Here is a 20,468-nt window from a genome sequence, read left to right as displayed (position 1 = left end):
CCTCTGCTCTTCCCCCTGCACTGAACCAGAACCAGAACCAGAACCGGCCTGGTTCGGTTCTGCAGAATGAGCGCCGCTCAGTGACAACATGCTGGATTTTTAATAACAAATTTCTCTTTTTGTAGTTAATTTACTGAAATATCAGCTGATGCGGTTGAGGCAGTGGAGGATCAGATGTTGGTGTCAGGCTGACCTATCGCAGCGCAGCGCGCCGCCGGCCAGCCCTCCCCCACCCGGACACATGCTCAGCCTCTCCGGGCAGGCAGGGCGCAGCGAGGCGCAGCGGACTGGAAGCATGGCGGCGCGGCGGGAGGAGGCTGCGGGAGACGCGTAGAGGCGGAGGGGAGGGAGGGAGAGAACCGCTGCTGCTGCTGCTGAGCAGCCAGCACATCCTGCCGTCAGACCCGATCAGTTCAGGTTCGGTTCTGATCCCTAAACAGCTGCAGCCGGATGATGCGGGATGTCTCCAGAAACCTCCCGGCCTGCTGACTCCGCTCCAGCCGTCTCCGTGGAAACGCGCAGGTAAGGATGCCCAGATGGGCCTTTTTCTGCCATGTTAGCCTCCTGCAGCGCTGCATCCAGATGCATCATGGATACGTGCAGCAGCATCACGCAGCATCACGGATACATGCAGCAGCATCATGGATGCGTGCAGCAGCAGCATCATGGATGCGTGCAGCAGCACCTGCAGCATCTGCATGCAGGGAACCATCGGCAGCAACAAGTAACCGGGCTTCCTCCTCCGAACCCGAAAGTAGGTTAAGATGTCCCGGATGGAGCAGCTGGTGAATAATTAAAGGTTCCTGAAGCGTTTTTGTGAGGAACAGCCGGGATGGGTCCAAAGGTTCGGCCGGGTCGGGTTGGTTCAGTGTTCAGGTTCATCCTGCTGAACGTTCCTCCAGTCGGTTCATCTAAACCCGTTCGTGTTTGTTTCAGACTCTTTACTTCCTGGATTTATCATTTCATCGCGATCAGATTCTGATTTATTTATGAATAAAACTCTAAAACCTTTCAAGCATCACCGCTTCTATTAATAACGCTCTATAAAGCAGAGATGCTCTGGAGGAAGGTAGATGTGCAAACCGGGTCAGAACCGGAGCGGATGAATGACTGATGGGTCAGGTTCTGAATTTTTAGTATTTCTGAACTTTAGTATCTGCTGACACTGATGTAGTCTGATCCAGAAAAGGTTTTCTAAACCTGTTTTTTATGGTTCCAGCTAATCTTCGGCAGACGCTCGGTCAGCTACTTCGCTGCATTTGGAGCTCAAATCTTCAGTTTTGCTAAAATTTACAAAATGTATAATTACATAAGACGCCCAGAACAATATCAGTTTGTGCTACAGAGCTGCTAAAGCACTGAACAGAAACATTGACTCCGCTAAAGACGTTAGCAACACGCATTTAGCGCAAGCTAATGCTAAAGTGCTTCAGAAAGACTACAACCTCCAGCAACAATTTACAATTTGACATCATAATTCACAGATCCTATAACACACTCAGATATTGCATTTATGCTTGTATCTTGTTCTATGGTCCGTTTTTATCCCTGAATGTTGCTTGTTTGACAAGAAGTTATTGTTGGGGAGAAAAGAGCAAATGTCAGGAAAAGAAGGAACTGTTGCCTGAACAGACTTCAAAATAAGAGCCTGAATATAAACATATAACTGCTTGATGAATTCTTAAGTCAATATCTTAAACGTCAACATTAATGTCTTCAAAATTCACAAAAATGCTAAATAAAAATGTATTTTGCTTTGCGTTAGCGGGTTAGCGGAAGTCAAAACTAAGATGGCAGAACTACTTAGTGTGGATGGCAGTAAAATAAACTTCCTCTGGTTTTAACCTGACCTCCATCAATCCAGATGTTTACACAAAACATATCATCGTCTGTCCCGCTGTTTCTTCCATCACCACCAGTCCTGTTCTGTCCACTTTAACCCGACTCCGGTCCGTTTGCCTATAAAGTCCAGTTTGTTTTTTGGAGGTGTGAACGCTAATCGACCTCTGACCTCTGGTCCTCCAAACCTTGATCTGGGTTCGGTTTAAATGCGTATGTGAACACCAACCGGACCGGAGACCTCTCCAAAAGCAGGATGTGGACTACAGCGCTGCATTCTGGGTAAATACAGCCAAAACAAACATGCTAGCTTAGCGCTAGCGGGAGAAATCGCTCCTGGTCTTCTAAAGAGAAATCCTCCAACCGCAGAAATCTGTTTTTCAGACCAAAGCATCAAAGTTCAGCTTTAAAGATATCATATATGGATCTCTCATATATGTGTATATATATATATATATGTATATATATATATATATATATATAAAGGAAGGATTTAAAATACGTCCATTTTAAGTGCTTTTAATTAGCAGAGCTTGTTTCTTCTTTCCTTCTTAAATCCCATCAGAAGCAGCCAGGGTGTACTTAGTTTATCACACTCTGCTTCTTTCTTTGTGACACAATGAGCTTTAAACCTGTTCTGTTTTTCTTCCCTTCAAATTTAATTTTAGAAACTAAGAGTAAATCAAATGTTTCCTTCCTGTTTTGTGGAGCAGAAGCTCCACCCACTGCGTTTTAATTAAAGTCATAAAGTTGTTTCTATTTCTGTCACAACAAACTTTCAAGACTTTTACTGGGATTTTAAGAGGCAGACCAACACAAACTGGAGCGTAAATACAGACTCGTGTTTCAGTTTCATTCAGCCCCCTTTATTCTGATACCACCAATAAAATGCACACAGCCTTTATATGGTTCACACTGGAAGAAGTGGGTGAACCAGGTCGACGTAATGCTGATCTCTGATTTTTGTCAGGGATGTTGCTCCGTACCCGTTTCGGTCTTGCTCTTGTTGTTTTATGCATATTTTTTTTATAATCTTCAGTCGGAGCGTTTTGTGTTCGTTTTGTTGCGTCAGTCAGTTTATCACAGATCCGTCGGTTGTTACTCTTCAGGTCCAGTCAGAAAAACTGCTGAGTCAGTTAAAGGTTAAAGGTCACAACGCTGAACCAATAAGGCTGCTTGGACATGTTGAAGGAGAAAAGCCTCCTAGAAACAAGATGGCCGCCGGACTGAGGTTAGCAGGGCAGCATCTGGCTGAAGGAAAGCTGAGGCACGGTGGTGGAGGGATGATGATGTGGGCGTTTTTAGGGTTTTCTGTCCAGACTCCAGCTGAGTGTTTTGTGTTGGTGGAGACGGGTTAGCCTGCATGCAGTTTGAGATGAGCCGAGTTTCACTTCATTCATCCGACGATCCGCTGGGGCAGATCTGCTGCGCTGAATCATCCACTGAAACACAGAACAGAGTCTGGAATAAATAGCTCTGCATCAAAGCTCTGCGCTGCCTGATTGGTGGGATCGTCACTGCTGGACCCTTTGCAGCATCAACCGTGCATAAAAAGCAGCTTTGAGCCAGAAATATCTCTGCTGAGGATTATTTATAGAATGAAAGAGGAGATGGATGCATAAAACCTTCATGTTTACACCACAAATTGAAATTCTCCCAGAAAGCACTCTGTCTCAGATTCATCAGGCGAGTTTTTAATGTTTGTCCCAGTTCATTTGATTCTTAATTTAATACTTAATTTCTTAGTTTATAAAATGTACCATCCTTTGATTACGAAGGAAGAGAGAAGCTAAAATCTTCCTGCAGTCTGCAGAGGACGGCCAAAATTAACAGCAATCATTCAGGTTATTAACTGGTTATAATCCAGTTATTACAAAAACATTTATTTTTGTTAAATATTCACCTCTACTTTTGTCTCTTATAACAACCTCAATAACTGCATAACCTTTGCAGTGGTCCTTTGGGTCGTGGTGGTTCTGAACCTGCATTGATTCATCTGAAGGAACCGTTTAGGGTCGGATCACTGAGACCCGGTTGGTGGTTGAGTCACTGATGAAGTTATGGCCCATGATTAAAATCTGAACCTGTGAATCAAACCCACTTTAATCTGACAGTACTGGGTGTATGTATATATCTGAGCCTTCATGTAAAAGTTTAGATCTGAATTCAAGTAAATCCACCTTAAACTCAACCATCTAAAGATCATCAGTGACCATTTGGTTCATGGAGAAGTGTGTGTGTGGTTAACCTGGACTGAAGCTAGCGGCTAACAGCTAGCTGCAGCTAACAGCAGGATGCGATCTGAGGTGGAGATATGTTTGGGTTGAACACCCAGAGGGACCGGCCTCTCTGTGGTTCTGCTCTCATCACTCCAACATGATTACAGCTAATTACCCGCCGCTCCCATCCATCCAAAGGAAGACGCTAATTACTCTATTTACACTGCAGAGTTCCTCTAAGTAAAAACGCTGCATGTTTTCCTCGGTGTTTTGCCAGTTTGACTGGAAACAGATGAAATGTGAAACAGTTGAGAGCAAACTGTCAAGTCCACCTCGCTGCAGCAAACAGGAAGGGGCGGGACGGACCGCTGTCAGTCTCAGACCTTATTTAGAAATGGGACCATTGCAGTCCAGAAGTGAAGGGGGCGCTGTTTCCTATATTATCTGTGATATATCTTCACATTTAGGAAGGATTTTCACTCTCAGCATGTATTTGAACTTCTCTCTCTCTTTTATTTACTTCAGTGCAGCTCACAGTTTTTAACAGATTCTGTAGCTTTCTGTGAACTTCTAAATCTGCTCCTTAGTCACATCTTTTCGGGCCTGATACTGCCTCTAGTGGCGTGGAGGTGGTAACACAACTAATAAAATTACATTACTAAATCAGAATACCACAAAGTCTTCATTATTTATTATTAATTCTATATAAGTAAATAAAAGAGAGAAGTTCAACTACATGCTGAGAGTGAAAATTCTTCCTAAAGGTGAAGATATATCACAGATTATATAGGAAACAGCGCCCCCTTCACTTCCGGAGTGCAATGGTCCCATTTCCATAAAAGGTCTGTGACAGCGGTCCGTCCCGCCCCTTCCTGTTTGCTTCAGCGAGGTCCTTCTCCTTCTCTATTATTATTATTATTATTATTATTATTATTATTATTATTATGATTATGATTATTATCGTGTCAATGTGGTATGGGGGCGGAGCTACAAGCTGTCAGCCAATCAAATTGCTTCAAACCACCACTTCCTGTTAGATAGTTCTCATGTGATGTCACACTTCCATGAACTTTGTGACTGGCAGCCATCTTGGTAGGCAGTTGCTATGACAACAGTAAACAAGCTTACAACTAGCTCTCGCTTTGTTCCTGTCTAACTTATGAATAATAACAGTTCATTGTAACTACTGAAGTACTCTACCCTCTGTTAATTTAATATCAGTGAGATTTACTGTAGTATTTACTACAGAACTAGCTTAGCTAACTCTCCGTCTCATACGGGTCTATCCCCACAGCAGCCATTTTGTTGATACATATTTCTCTTGCACATTGGTGAAGAGTGTTTGTATATTTGTTCCTCTGGCAGCCATGGCTCAGCTGTGCTTTGCTTTGCCTACCAAGATGGCGCTGATCAGTTCTGTATCAGACTTACAGGAACTTTGTATCAAACATGGCGCCAGGAGGTTCATCTGCAGGCTGAGCCACATATAAAGGTATAAATGTATTGCAAATTCTTTGCTCAGGTCCCTCTTGAAAATGAGATCTAGAGCTCAATGGGGTTTACCTGATTAAATAAAGGAATATAAATATAAATAAGTTATTAAAATGAGACGATGTTGATTGGAAATCATGTCAAAGGAAAAACATTTGTTCATCATTTGTAATCTCTGTTTTCCATAAACAAATAGCTTCTAAAATGTCCAATTTGATCAGATTTTTAAAAATAATTTTTTAGTGACATTAAACCATTTTGATTAAAGAACAAAACTACTAAATATGTGTTAGTTTTCCCATGTATCTGGCTGTGCTTGGACTAGGCCAGAGAGGAGAGCGTCTGCTGACAGGGCTTGCTCCATGTTTACATCCAGCTGTTGTTTTAACTGGAAGCTTGAAAGTGAGACTGAATCATCAGATTTGCACTGAAATGTCATTTTTCTGTCTAATCTGTGATTTCACGGAGAAGTCTGTCACATGTTCAGGTTTCATTTTCATCTGTTAATAAATGATTTTATTTTTCTGCATCTTTCTGATCTCTGACACTGAAATTGTTTCTGTTTAGTAAAATGAGGATTAATTAATAATTATGCTCTGGTTCTGTTAGTTCTGCGGTTCAACATCTTTAATATCTGATCTGTTAAAGTTTCATTGTTTTCTGAACTCATCAGTTTCTGCGGTTCTATAGAGCCGCAAGAACAGAATCATTCAGTCCAAACATCCCATAATAATCATCTACAGTAGCTCACTGTGTTCATCGTGAAGCTCTTTGTTTTTGTGAAACAGAAACTGCTTCTTCTATTATTTCTTTTCACAATAAGAGCATTTACAGATCAGCACCGCCCTGCGAGCCTTACAGCCATTTCACTTAGAAAATAGAATTAAAAGATATTAAAATAATTTACATTTTTTGTGAAGACTTAAAAAACTAATGAATCAAAAAGTGTGAAAAATATTTAAAGCGCTATATAAGCTTAACTATTTATTTTAAAAAACTTTGCAATACTGTAACTTTCAAATATTTAACACCACTGTAATGTTATCATATTTAATTTTATAAATTAAAGTGAAAAATATGGGCACATTATTATTAATCAAATTAATTGTGACATCCAATTTTAAATTATTTAAATAAAATACAAATATTCTCATTACAATAAAAATATATAAAATATTTTTTTAACTTTTGAAAAAAAATGCTTATAAAAATATTAGAGTCAAGAAGCTTTTATCTATTTATTTTCGAAGAAAAGTGAATTATTTTAATAACTTTGTTGCGTTTGTGAGGCTCAGGGTCAAAATGGGAACAAAAAGTAGAAAATATTTATTAAATGAATTTTAAAATATAAAGACACATAAACATTTGTAACTTTTTATAGGAGTTTACTTAATATGCACAATTCTCTTTTTCTTCATTATTTGTATTGAAGGTTAAAAATTAGTTTTCTATCAAACAAAAATAAAGCAATTTTCTCATTTTCAAACTAACAGGTTTGAAAATGAGAGAAGAGCGCCCTCTGCCGGCAGAAACATTTATTCTGAGGGATTTTTCTAATTCGCTTTTCTGATTAAATTCACAAAGATAAACACATTGAGAATCATAAAATCTTTAACACAGAATTTTATCTGTATAGTATAAAATAAGAACATAACTTCACCAGATCTGCTTTTTTTTTTTTACCTTTCAGAGTCAAAATCCTCTGACTTTGTTCAGATATTATAAGGATTTATTAAAGGAGGGAAGAAGTTTTAAAACTAAATAATGACGTTTGTTTATGTTTGTTTAAACTAGATTATAGTGAAAATGTACCTTTAAATGAAATCCTGTAAAATGAAAACGCTGAATTGATCTCCGTGTTGGCAGCCAGAAGCCAGCAGGGGGCGGTACTGATCTACAGGAGAAACGTTGGCTTCCGTTTGAGGTCTGATTGATTCAAACATAGAAATCCGATTTAATAAAACATCTGCATGTAAATATATATATATATATATATATATATATATATATAAATCATATGAAGCATAGTTACTGTGACGTTCACTGACGCAGAAAGAAAGTTCTCGATTTGCCTTCAGTTGGTTAATATTTGTCAGAAGAAAGCAGGAGCAGCTGATCTTCAGGTTTTCCTTCCTTTGGCTTGAAGCGTTGTGTCGTCAACCAGATAAAAACAAGTTTTACATTTAGTCTGTCGGCAGCAAGTTACTAAATATGAATTGGTGCTAAAGAAAACACGGCTTGACAGAAAATATGATTTTATCTCCAGCAAGTTGAGTCCCAACCCGTTTTAATCTGAAAACTCACAAACATTTAAATTACTAAAGTTAAAATCATCTATTTTTTATCTGTTAGTCGATTTTCAAGCATTTACTGGAAGGAAATAAAAATTTCACATTGTTATTGTATCTTAGCTTATGCTAGTTTCTTGTTTAATTTGGCTAGTTTTTATATTTAGTCTTTAGTTTATATTATCTTATCCTAGCTTGGCAGAGTTTATTTAAGCATGGTTTAGTTTGTTTTACCTTGTTGTACTTTACCTTATCTTGGCTTGGTGTAGCTTATTTTACCTTATTTTATTTTAGCTCAGCTTATTTTAGCTTGGTTTGGCTTAGCCTATCCTAGCTTAGCTGAACTGAATGTAGCTTAGTTTAGTTTATCTTAGCATAAAGCCGGAAACACTGAATAAAAAACAGACTATTTTTCAAATATCTAAATGATTTTATGAAAACCACAGAAATGTTCTGTTCGCTTAAACTTTAGCACACAGCAGGTAATAAAATGGACGATCTGTCTCTTATCCTGTCTGTTTTAAAGGAGATATTTTTTATGGAACTTGATACCTTAAATTAAATATGACAGTTAAAACTTCTTGGGCATAAACAATGTGTTGCCTTCACTTTGTTTTCCCTCCAGATCAGTGAACAGATGTGCAGACTCTTTGAAATCCTTCCTGGGATTTAGTTTTGAAAGATGAACACACACTAAGTTTTTGCTTGTTTGCCCTGCAGCGCCGCCGTTGAGTCGGATCCAGAATAAAACCCCAGCTGGTGAAACGTTGGAGAGGAGAGGAGCCGATTGAGCGTGCTCAGCAGCAGATGGTGACACTGCAGCAGCACTTCTCCAGGTACTACAGCACAGCATGCTAACGCAGCATGCTAACAGAGAAAAGCTTACACAGGATGATAGCACACCATTCTAACACAGGATGCTAACATTCCATGCTAACACAGGACGCTAACACATCATGCTAACACAGGAAGCTAACACATCATGATAACATAGGACGCTAACACACCATACTAACGCAGGACGCTAACACACCATGCTAACACAGGATGCTAACATAGGACGCTAACACATCATGCTAACACAGGATGCTAACACACCATGCTAACATAGCATGCTAACGCAGGACGCTAACACACCATGCTAACACAGGATGCTAACACACCATGCTAACATAGGATGCTAACACAGGACGCTAACACAGCTTACTTAATTTATTCGTTGGTATTGAATAAAATCCTGAAATTTACTTTAACTGAAGGATTTTTAAGGCATCTGATTAGTTAAAGTTAAAAAGTTAAAATAGATGAAAATTTTGATCACATGTCAGAAATAAACTTATTCGGTAAAAAAAAACAGTTATTAATTGAATAGTAATGGCGCTGGTCCTGTTTTTGTTTCTGCTGCAGTAGGGAAGTGGGTCAGAGCGCCACTTCATTCATTCATTCATTCATTCATTTCTGCTCCTGAAGAGTGAATCACACTGATCAAAGCCTGAAGCTAAATGTCGCTAAGCTGCAACAATAAAATTAGGAGAAAACAGAGAGATCTCAGCCAGAGAGGCAGGTGGCGCTCTTCTGGTCGCCATCAGTTCTGTTCTGTATCATCAATAAATAATTATACACGCTGTAACTGACAGCAACATGTGGGGGAGGGATGGCGTTTCATTACAGTTTACAGGGTTTAGAATCAAAATAAAGTTTACATTTTAGTGGTTTTAAAACAAAGACTTTATCATATAAATATTTCTGCTGGATGATAATTTGGCCCTTGTGGGCTCACTTGTGCTGATTCGCTAACATGCTAATAGCAAAGCTAATTTAAGTTGAGAGCTTTGCTCATCTGCTAACTGTGGAAACGTTTAGCGCACTTAGCTTCCCTCGATAAATTCAAAAGTGCAAAATGTTTTTGTCTGTTTTGTAAACTTTCAGTTGAATAAAGTTTGACATGGTTGAATTTCTGGTTATCAGCTGTTAAGAATCCATCATGTAGTCAGATGTTTATGTTCATGCTCTTATTTTGAAGTCTGTTTTTGCAGCAGTTCTATTTCCTCTCCTCCTCTTTATTTCCCCCAATATAGAAACAAACGGGAACAAAATGAAACAGTAAAGAACACAATAAACATTAATACAATATCTAAAGGAATGATGGAAGATGTAAATTATTATGTCATAATTAAGTTTTTGCTTGAAGGTTTTAATCTTTTGAGGGCAGATAGAATTTGAATTGATGTTAGCGCATTAGCATTAGCTGTTGTAGCCTTTTAGCGTTACTGTAGCTAATGTTAGGTACTAACTAGTTAGTTACTGCAGCTAACCGGTGCTTTGGGTTAGCGCGCCTAATTTTGCGCTGCCACTGAGTTTCAGCCTCGTGTTTCTGCAGTTATGCTCATGTGGAAACTTCTTTACTGTTCCTAAAATCAACATGGGGAAAAACAGGTTTCTGAAAGAGTTAATTAAATAGTTTTCATGGTGTTTTCTCTCTGGAGTTTAGACTTTGTTGGTTGGAAACAAAATGCTGTGGCTCCCAGTGGGAATCGAACCTTCAGCTCCTGGCTGTTTGTGACCTTTGAGCGTCTCCTGCAGCGCTGCTGCGTGAACAGAGTTCAGCTTTTCCTTCTCCGCCGTTTGATGAGGTTTGTTTCTGGTCAGCGGTGCGTCTCAGTCTGGTTTAATTGCTGCTCCGCTCGCATCCAAATGTGGAGAAAAGCTGCTTCAAGCCGCAGAGTGAAATGTCAGTGGCCGTGACATTAAGACGAAACGGTCAGCGCTGCTGATGCGAGCTGGAAACCCGAGGTGAGTCACGCAGCGGCTGGAGGAAAACACTGAGATCACCAGCAGGACTCAGCCGCTAAAGCAGCAACAGTTTCTAATCACTCAGGAGAGAAATGTAAATAAGAAGCAGTTAATGATTTTCAGATTTACAAACAAGTCCAAAATAAATGCTGCTTCAATGGATCAGACTGCTTTTATGATCTAATAATTATCGTTTGAAGCCATTGTTTACGCCCAGATTTCCTGTCTGGCTTCTTCTGCTGCACAATTACGACAGATCAGCGACAGAAAGTTTAAAAGCTATTAGATAATTCGGTGAAATGATCAGAATCAGACTGACGTGAAAAAGTCTGATTGTTTGGATCTTCCTGCTGGGGAGCGTCACGTTTATGTTAGTGCAGGGTGTCCAAACTTTCTGCCCATGGCACCAAAACCAGCAGATTTAAACAGCTGGCAGGTGGAAAAATGAATTTATTTTGATTTAAAAAGAATTATGAAATCTGTATATCATTAAAAATAAAAAACATAAATCAGGCTGCTGGGTTATTTATAGGAAAACAGAAAATTTACACATTTTTGGGTCATGAATTTTTTCTACTATTGTTGACTTGTGGTCAGGGGCCGAACAAAATCATTTCAGGGCCACAAATGGACCCCAGACCGCAGTTTGGACACCCTGCCTTGGCTGTGTGTGTTGGTGTCTCTATGGGTTTCTGGTTCGTTAAAAATGTGTCTGTATAAACAAATCCCACCGGTGGTTTATTTCCAGCCGCGTAGGTGTGAAGATGTTCTGAGGTTAATTTGTTGCCATGGCGATGTTGTACATGTTATGATGAAGTCATGAGGTGTGAAGATGTTCTGCTAAACAGGATCAGCTTCCTGTTCTCTCCGGTCTACTGTCTCTGTCTCTCTCTTCTCATTATCAGACAGATTCTGCATCCAGTGGCTGAAAACGTCACACAGTTCTCCTCGATGTCTGACTCCTCAGAAACCGTCACATTAATAAACCGTCACAGTAATAAACCGTCACAGTAATAAACCGTCACAGTAATAAACCGTCACATTAATAAACCGTCACAGTAATAAACCGTCACAGTAATAAACCGTCACAGTAATAAACCGTCACATTAATAAACCGTCACAGTAATAAACCGTCACAGTAATAAACCGTCACAGTAATAAACCGTCACAGTAATAAACCGTCACAGTAATAAACCGTCACAGTAATAAACCGTCACATTAATAAACCGTCACAGTAATAAACCGTCACATTAATAAACCGTCACATTAATAAACCGTCACAGTAATAAACCGTCACAGTAATAAACCGTCACAGTAATAAACCGTCACAGTAATAAACCGTCACATTAATAAACCGTCACAGTAATAAACCGTCACAGTAATAAACCGTCACAGTAATAAACCGTCACATTAATAAACCGTCACAGTAATAAACCGTCACAGTAATAAACCGTCACAGTAATAAACCGTCACAGTAATAAACCGTCACAGTAATAAACCGTCACAGTAATAAACCGTCACATTAATAAACCGTCACAGTAATAAACCGTCACAGTAATAAACCGTCACAGTAATAAACCGTCACATTAATAAACCGTCACAGTAATAAACCGTCACAGTAATAAACCGTCACATTAATAAACCGTCACAGTAATAAACCGTCACATTAATAAACCGTCACAGTAATAAACCGTCACAGTAATAAACCGTCACAGTAATAAACCGTCACATTAATAAACCGTCACAGTAATAAACCGTCACAGTAATAAACCGTCACAGTAATAAACCGTCACATTAATAAACCGTCACAGTAATAAACCGTCACAGTAATAAACCGTCACAGTAATAAACCGTCACATTAATAAACCGTCACATTAATAAACCGTCACAGTAATAAACCGTCACATTAATAAACCGTCACAGTAATAAACCGTCACATTAATAAACCGTCACATTAATAAACCGTCACAGTAATAAACCGTCACATTAATAAACCGTCACAGTAATAAACCGTCACAGTAATAAACCGTCACATTAATAAACCGTCACAGTAATAAACCGTCACAGTAATAAACCGTCACAGTAATAAACCGTCACAGTAATAAACCGTCACATTAATAAACCGTCACAGTAATAAACCGTCACATTAATAAACCGTCACAGTAATAAACCGTCACATTAATAAACCGTCACAGTAATAAACCGTCACATTAATAAACCGTCACAGTAATAAACCGTCACAGTAATAAACCGTCACATTAATAAACCGTCACAGTAATAAACCGTCACAGTAATAAACCGTCACATTAATAAACCGTCACATTAATAAACCGTCACAGTAATAAACCGTCACAGTAATAAACCGTCACATTAATAAACCGTCACAGTAATAAACCGTCACATTAATAAACCGTCACAGTAATAAACCGTCACATTAATAAACCGTCACAGTAATAAACCGTCACATTAATAAACCGTCACAGTAATAAACCGTCACAGTAATAAACCGTCAAATTAATAAACCGTCACAGTAATAAACCGTCACATTAATAAACCGTCACAGTAATAAACCGTCACATTAATAAACCGTCACAGTAATAAACCGTCACATTAATAAACCGTCACATTAATAAACCGTCACAGTAATAAACCGTCACATTAATAAACCGTCACATTAATAAACCGTCACAGTAATAAACCGTCACATTAATAAACCGTCACATTAATAAACCGTCACAGTAATAAACCGTCACATTAACATTAATAAACCGTCACATTAATAAACCGTCACAGTAATAAACCGTCACATTAATAAACCGTCACATTAATAAACCGTCACAGTAATAAACCGTCACATTAATAAACCGTCACATTAATAAACCGTCACATTAATAAACCGTCACATTAATAAACCGTCACATTAATAAACCGTCACAGTAATAAACCGTCACATTAATAAACCGTGTTTAGACACAAAAATGCTAAAACAGCCTCTGAGTTTACAAAACGTTTGAGTTTATATTTGTTTTGTCCTCAAGCTACACGGTGAAAAATCCTCACAATCATTAGCATCTTTAGCTTCATTAGCATCTTTAGTTTCATTAGCATATTTAGCTTCTTTAGCATATTTAGCTTCATTAGCATCTTTAGCTTCATTAGACCTCTCAGGTCTTCTGGTTCTGGTTCTGCTCTGCATCCCCAGAACCAGAACCAAATGAGGAGAAGCAGCTTTCAGCATCTATGCACCACAAATTTGGAACAAACTTCCAGAAAACTGTAAAACAGCTGAAACACTGACTTCTTTTAAATCTCAACTGAAAACCCACCTGTTTAGAATTGTATTGGAAACGTAATCAATTACAAATTTATTGATGGAACTTGACTTAATGATTGATTCTATATTGCTTTGTGTTTCTGTGTTGTAATGATGTAAAGCACTTTGAAATGCCTTGCTGCTGAAATGTGCTATACAAATAAAATTTGATTGATTTGATTGATTGATTGATTGATTAGCTTCTGTACCATCAGTAGCTTCTGTAGCATTTCCATCTAGCTGTTCAGCTAGCACATCTTGTGGTATTTCTTTCTGCGTTTTGGCTGAACAAAACAGAAAAGCACATAAACTGTAACACAAATGCACAAAACATTTTGTTTGAAAAAAAAAAAGTTAAACTTTAATAACAAAATTGAGTTTTCACTGCAGAAACATTTGGTTCTCTTGAGCTATTTTCAGGTGTAATAACTTTAGCAGTTAAAATGTAAATCCAGTGATTAATTTCATCCACTTTAATTTCTCTTTATTAAATTGAATTTCCTGCCAACACAAAGTCAAGTTTTATTTTTTTATGTTTACTGGTTTCAAACTGCAGAAGGTCTGATTAGCTGGACATTCCTGGTGAACTTCCACTGGTTGGCCAGTAGGAGGCGGTGCACCGAGCACCACAGAGTCTTAATGGATTCAATATGACCAGCTGATCCCCGCGACTGTGGAGTCAAAAATAATTAATGATTCATCTGATGATGTTTACAATCACTGTAATAAATCCACTGTAGCCTTTGTGTGTGTGTGTGTGTGTGTGTGTGTGTGTTTCCGCAGCATGGAGCAGACGGTGCGGTCCCTGCTCCAGAATCAGGACTCTCTGGATGGACCCAAAGTGGATCCTCTGGACCTGATGAAGGCCTACAAGGTTCAGCTGTTAAATAATTTTATTTTTATTCTGTAACATTTTAATTATAAAGAGCAGAGAGAAAGATGAAAGCTGATGATGAATCCAACCTGCCAGGCTTTGATGTTGCTCATTAGTAATGTGGGCGGGGCCAATCTGTGCATATCTTTAAAACTAACAAACCAACAAACCGCATCGTTAGTGGATCTGAGGTTTGTCTCCATCGTTCCTGTTTTCTGTGATAAGCTGCCAGTAATGTCAGAATATCAGTAAGAAAACATGAATTTTAATGTGATTTCAGCAAAAAACTCCTTAAAGGGACAGTTCAGCTCTTTAGAGAAGGGGAGCTGTGGAGTAATCATGAGCAGTTAGTGTCTTCCAGGCAGCAGTCAGAGAGGAATAAATCTCGTCTCTGTGGAGTTTTTATGCACGTTATTAATGATGCACTAATTAGAGATTTTGTGGCTAATTTTCAGTCACAACTTTTGTAAAATCTGCTGATTCTAAACAAATTAGATTTCTCTTTCAGTTCTACAGATACCAACAAAATACGTTTTTCCACTTTATTTTAAAAAAAGTTAATAGAAAGATATTTACATTGAAATAAACTAGTTATTTTCCTGCAAACAGCTTTTATGTGACAGAGCTGCAACCCTGACAATCTAAAAACATCAAAGTCTAAATGTTTACACCAGGCCTGGAGGTGATGTCACACTGTGTGAGAGCTCAAACAGCTCTGCACTTACACAGAATCTAACTGTTTCAAAATAAAGACAAACAGTTCTTACAAAGTTCTTGAATCATTGATTATTAGCCATTAGCATGATTAGCATCGCTAGCTGTAAGGATCAGTCTCTGTGTGTTTCCTGTTGAGCGAGTTGCTCTTTTACGAACCACGAAATGTTTCCTAATCCAGCAGAATCCTAACGGATTCACCTGCAGAAAGAATCGACTTCACTGTAAAAACTTTATTCGCTAAACTTTCACTTCCTGTTCAGACATGTATCAGACTGGATGGAGGAAGTTCCTGACTTTATTGAATATTCTTAAAGAATAACTAAGCACTATATGAAAGTTTATATTTTTTTACCCCCAGATAGGTAAAAAACAAACATGTGGGCGGAGCCAAGAGACACGGAGGGGCGTGGTCTAGTGGGTGAAGGGGGGGGCTTTGGGAAAATCATTGCTGACAATTTAGCGAATTTGTCGCAACATTTAGTGACTTTTCAAAACGTCAGCTGACAATTTTTAGAAAATCCGACTCACGACAAATTAGCAACATTTTTCAAAAATACAACAAATCTAGTGACTTTTCTTCAGAATCGTGGCTAGCGTCGCATCCTTTGCCTTTTCTCTGCTTCCTGCGCAGGACAAGCTGCTGGAGGAGATGTGGAAGCAGCAGGACAGTCTGGACGGCGCCCCCGCCGCCGAGGCGCCGCCGTCCCCGCAGGCTGCCACCGCCGCCGCCGCCGACAATCCTCTGCTGGAACGCCTTCGAGTGCTGGAGGTAAGCCGGGTTTGAATGACCTTTAGCCTTTCACAGACTGACTCATTTCTCTGGGTGTACTTAGTTTGAGGGTGTACTTTCTTTTTATCATGGCATTAAAACAGAACAAAGAGAGATGTAGGTTTGGATCAGACGATCTGGTCGTCCAGCCTGAAGGTTTCCTCAGGATTAGCCGGTTTATTAATCTGAACGTTGGAGTAAAGTGGTTCTTCTTCTTTGTCTGTTTTATTTCCTGCTGCCTGCGGCCGCCTCCAGATTTATGGGGTAATCATTTCTGGAGAAAAGTCGCCTCCAGACTCTTAGAAACGGTTTCTGCCCCAGTCGGGGAAATTGAATTTCACCTTCTGCCGGATCGTCACGGAGTTTGATCCCTGAAATTTACAGCATCACCAGTTAGGAGAAACATTTCTGCTGAGATGGATCCAGGAAACGCTGCTGCAGGCAAAGGTTGGCTTTCAGACCATCGGCTGATTTAGCTTTTATTTCCTCGCTCGGCGTCGTTTTAGACTGGATGACCTGTATTTACTGGTTTAGGTTTTATTCCAGCAGGGAGCGTTGTGTGGACTGGATTATCTGGATTATCTGGGTTTTTTCTGCTAACGGTTCTGATTCGTCTCTGCAGGCGGAGAACTCGGCGCTGTCTGTGGAAAACGACAACCAGAGGAAGCAGTACGAACGCTGCTTAGACGAGGTCAGTGATTTGGTTTGGGGTCAGAGGTCACTATGAGAACCAGGCTGCTTCTGGTTCTTACAGCGTGAGATTATAAACCATGAAAACAGGAACAGTTTAATCCGACTCCAGTCTGCCTAGTCAAAGTCCGGTTCGGTTGGTGAGGTATGGATGCTAACTGACCTCTGACCTCTGGTCCTCCAAACCTCAGTCTGGGTTCAGTTGAACTGAACTCTGGTTCGGTTTGAATCTGAACGCCAAGCGGACTGGAGACCGCTCCAAAAGCAGGAAGTGGACTACAGCGCAGAGCATTCTGGGTAAATCCAACCAAAGCTAACATGCTAGCCTAGCGCTAGCAGCAGAAATGGCTCCTGGTCTTCAGCCAAAGACTAAAGAGAAATCCCCCAACACTAAAATCTGACGCCTCCATCTTGTTTCCATCTGGTGAAGAAGGAAGTTGCTCTCAGTGTCTTCAGAGGTTTTTGTGTCGTTTCCTTCAGTGGTTCTTGGTGCAGCGCCCCCACAGGCCAGGAGGGGAACAGGTTGGTCCGAGTTATTTGTTGGTTTATCAGGAGGAAAACAGGATTGGTTTCAGGAAAATGTCCTGTTAGTTATGTAAACATTTTTCTTACATTTCAGGAAAATTCATGGTTGGTTCCAAGACAGTAATCTGTGTTATTTTTGAAGGATTCTGTGATTTACAGGAAAACTTCCTGTAAATAATAATAGTTAATAAATCTATCAAACATTTATAAATAATGATTTTAAAATAAGTGTTCATAAAGACCTTTTGGCAATAATCTCACTTACGACATAGCGTCAGTCAGACTAAGAGCTCTGTTTATAATTATGAGAATGAAGTCATAATTTACCTTAAGAAAGTTGCTAAAATAAGAGTAAACAGTTATTTTAATGAGATAAAAGCTTGGACAGTCAGTTGGAGGTGTCGCCGCCCTGCAGGCTGGTCGCTTTATGAAATGCTGCATGTGTACATTTTCCAAACTGTACAGAAATCTGAGATAATTTCTGAAGAATCAGACATGAGAGGAAATCCTGCTGGATCAGACATCCTCTCTGCTTTCGCTCTGGAAATATTAAGAAACTGATTTTAATTAGAGCGAGAGGAAAACATAATGCAGGGTTCAAAGAAAGGGTTTTTTAGACGTTGTGCTGAGGGTAAAGTTTGGAGTCAGTGGAGGCAGCCGCTGGTTGTTTACCTCCAGGTCGACGCTGTGATGCAACATCCTGTCACTTTGAGCTCATCGCTCCTCATTATTTCTGTTTTCCAAACCGAGCTGCAGCTCAGATCTGTGCTAACCTCCCTGTGCTCCTCCAGGTGGCCAACCAGGTGGTGCAGGCGCTGCTCACGCAAAAGGTTGGTTCCTGCCGCACTCAGAAGAAAGAGCCCCAACGCTTTGAGTTAGCTGGGCTGAAACTGATGGTAGAGACGCAGAAACCTCCATGAACAGAGCTGAAGCATTCAGCTTTGGCTTAGCTTAGCATAGTTTTGCTTACCATAGCTTAGCTTAGCATAGCGTAACAAAGCTTAGCTTTTTTTAGAAGCTAGTTTTGAAGGAGAAGTGGTGAATTTGTGTTTGTTGTGTCTTCAGGACCTGAAGGAGGAGTGTGTGAAGCTGCGGACCCGCGTGTTCGACCTGGAGCAGCAGAACCGGATCCTGAGTATTCTGTTTCAGCAACGGGTCAGAACCTCCACCGCTCCCGTCTCACAGGTAGGAAATCACCGTGTTTGAAATTTACTCCCACAGTTCTCCAGGTTCTGCTGGCGGCTTAGTTTTGTTAAAACACATTTTTCAAATATAAACTAGAAAAATTAGCATTTTCCTGGGAAACTCTGGTGTGAATGAATTTGAATCTTTTTGCTGAAATTTGCTGAATTATTTGAAATGAACTATTCAGTCATACATTGATGAATCTGAACAGAATCGTTTAGAGCTAGGAGAGCAGTGTACAAACAATTAGCTAACATCCTTGGCCACATGCTGGTGTTTCCTGCCATGTTTCATAACATTAAATCCCTCCATCTACAACGTATGAGATCAAATCACATAAAACGCTAACGTCAGCTGAAACTGTCAGTAGCTACGCTAATTTTAGCTAAAATGCTAAAGCCCTCATGCTATCACAAACATGATGGCTAACATTGATTTAGTAAATCCAGTTTGGACCCTCCTTCGCTCCGGGTCTGGATCAGCCTCTGCTGCCTCCATGTTGGATCGTCCTGCGTTAGAATGCAGACGATAACTGAGAGAGAATTATGGATGAACCAGTGAAATGGAAAATGTGTTTCTGACTGGAGATACGCTTGTTAGCTTCCCTAATCACTCTGACGGCGCACCTGTTCCCGAAAGACTGGCTGACTGCGAGTGAGAGCGGAGCGACTCGCCCGGAAGGAAAGAGACTCCAGAGCTTAAACAATTACATTCCGTTGTTCTTGTGACAATGACAATAAAGATTTATCTATCTATCTATCTAGCTGCTCTCTTTGCTCGGCCTGCTTGTTTGCCGTCTTTGGCTTTTTGTTTAAAGATTGTGCAGAGAAGCCGAGGGAGACGGAGAGAACAAACACGGCTGCTCCGTCTGAGGAGCGGCTCCGCTCTGCTTCTCCTCCCAGCAGAAAGAGATCGTAGAAATGTTGTTGTAGAAGCTGCAGGCCGAGTTCTCTGGTGTGAAATCCTGGCAGTAAAACCCAGGCTGCTGGTGTCCCTGATGGTTCTGGATCTTTTTCTCAAATAGACTTTTCCTTCCACTAAACTTTCCATTGGTAAACTTTAGCTTTAGCACTGACCTTGTGGACTCATTGTTGGACATCCGTCAGGTCAGACCAGGGGTTCCCAAAGTGTGGGTCGGGGACCCGAGGCAGCCCCTCTGGAGTTATTCTACTAAATAATGACAACTGGCTGAACTGCTCTGCAGGGAGGGAATATTTATACAATTTATACAAGTTAGATATCTGTTTCATAGAAATCTGTTTTGCTCCAGGTTGATTAGTAAAAGCTGTCCAGGGTGTGAATCCTTTTTATAGGCACTGGATGTTAAGGGGAAGAGCAGCTTTAGGAGCAAAATGTGTCCTTCCTCCTCCTCTTCCTCCTCCTCGTCCTCCTCCTCGTCCTCCTCCTCTTAGAGACTCAGTGAAGTTGGGGTGAGCAGGACCGAATTATTTCTCAAACCTGAAAGAATCAAAGCAAAACTCCATGATGGAAGGATTGAGAGTGGATTTTAAATGATGCTGGCCCTTTAATACAACTCAGCATTTTATGAAGTAAAATGTTTGCAATATTTTATTGAGTTTAATGAAAATATTCTTGTGGATAAATAAAAGAAGCCGAGTCTGTAGTTCATGCCCCAGTAAATATGGACTAAATGACGGCGGCCATTACCCAGCAGCCATCGTGTTTCTGAGTCCCAGGTAAACCATCAGGTGGTTAAATCGGCTCTTAATGCGCCTTAATGCCGCTGCTCATTTACACATTAAGA

At 40.0% G+C, this 20,468-nt stretch overlaps 1 protein-coding gene across 7 annotated transcripts in view; it reads left to right on the top strand.

Moving 5' to 3' along the window:
• LOC114148302 (uncharacterized) overlaps window positions 1-20,468 on the top strand; it is a 38,429-nt gene continuing 17,961 nt past the window's right edge. For 3 of the 7 annotated variants that reach the window (XM_028023485.1, XM_028023486.1, XM_028023487.1), the window contains exons 1-7: window positions 1-522; window positions 8,558-8,673; window positions 14,727-14,817; window positions 16,166-16,303; window positions 16,926-16,994; window positions 18,310-18,348; window positions 18,584-18,703. In XM_028023485.1, the coding sequence (XP_027879286.1) occupies window positions 8,645-8,673; window positions 14,727-14,817; window positions 16,166-16,303; window positions 16,926-16,994; window positions 18,310-18,348; window positions 18,584-18,703 (486 nt within the window). In that variant the 5' untranslated portion in view covers window positions 1-522; window positions 8,558-8,644. Of the gene's footprint in view, window positions 523-7,443; window positions 7,474-8,557; window positions 8,674-10,323; window positions 10,631-14,726; window positions 14,818-16,165; window positions 16,304-16,925; window positions 16,995-18,309; window positions 18,349-18,583; window positions 18,704-20,468 lie in introns of those variants that run through there. The other 4 variants (XM_028023481.1, XM_028023482.1, XM_028023483.1 and 1 more) reach the window with 4 other exon arrangements.

Source organism: Xiphophorus couchianus, chromosome 7 (genome assembly GCF_001444195.1).
Source record: "Xiphophorus couchianus chromosome 7, X_couchianus-1.0, whole genome shotgun sequence".
Classification (NCBI taxonomy): domain Eukaryota; kingdom Metazoa; phylum Chordata; class Actinopteri; order Cyprinodontiformes; family Poeciliidae; genus Xiphophorus; species Xiphophorus couchianus.
This window is presented reverse-complemented; position numbering and strand designations above follow the sequence as displayed.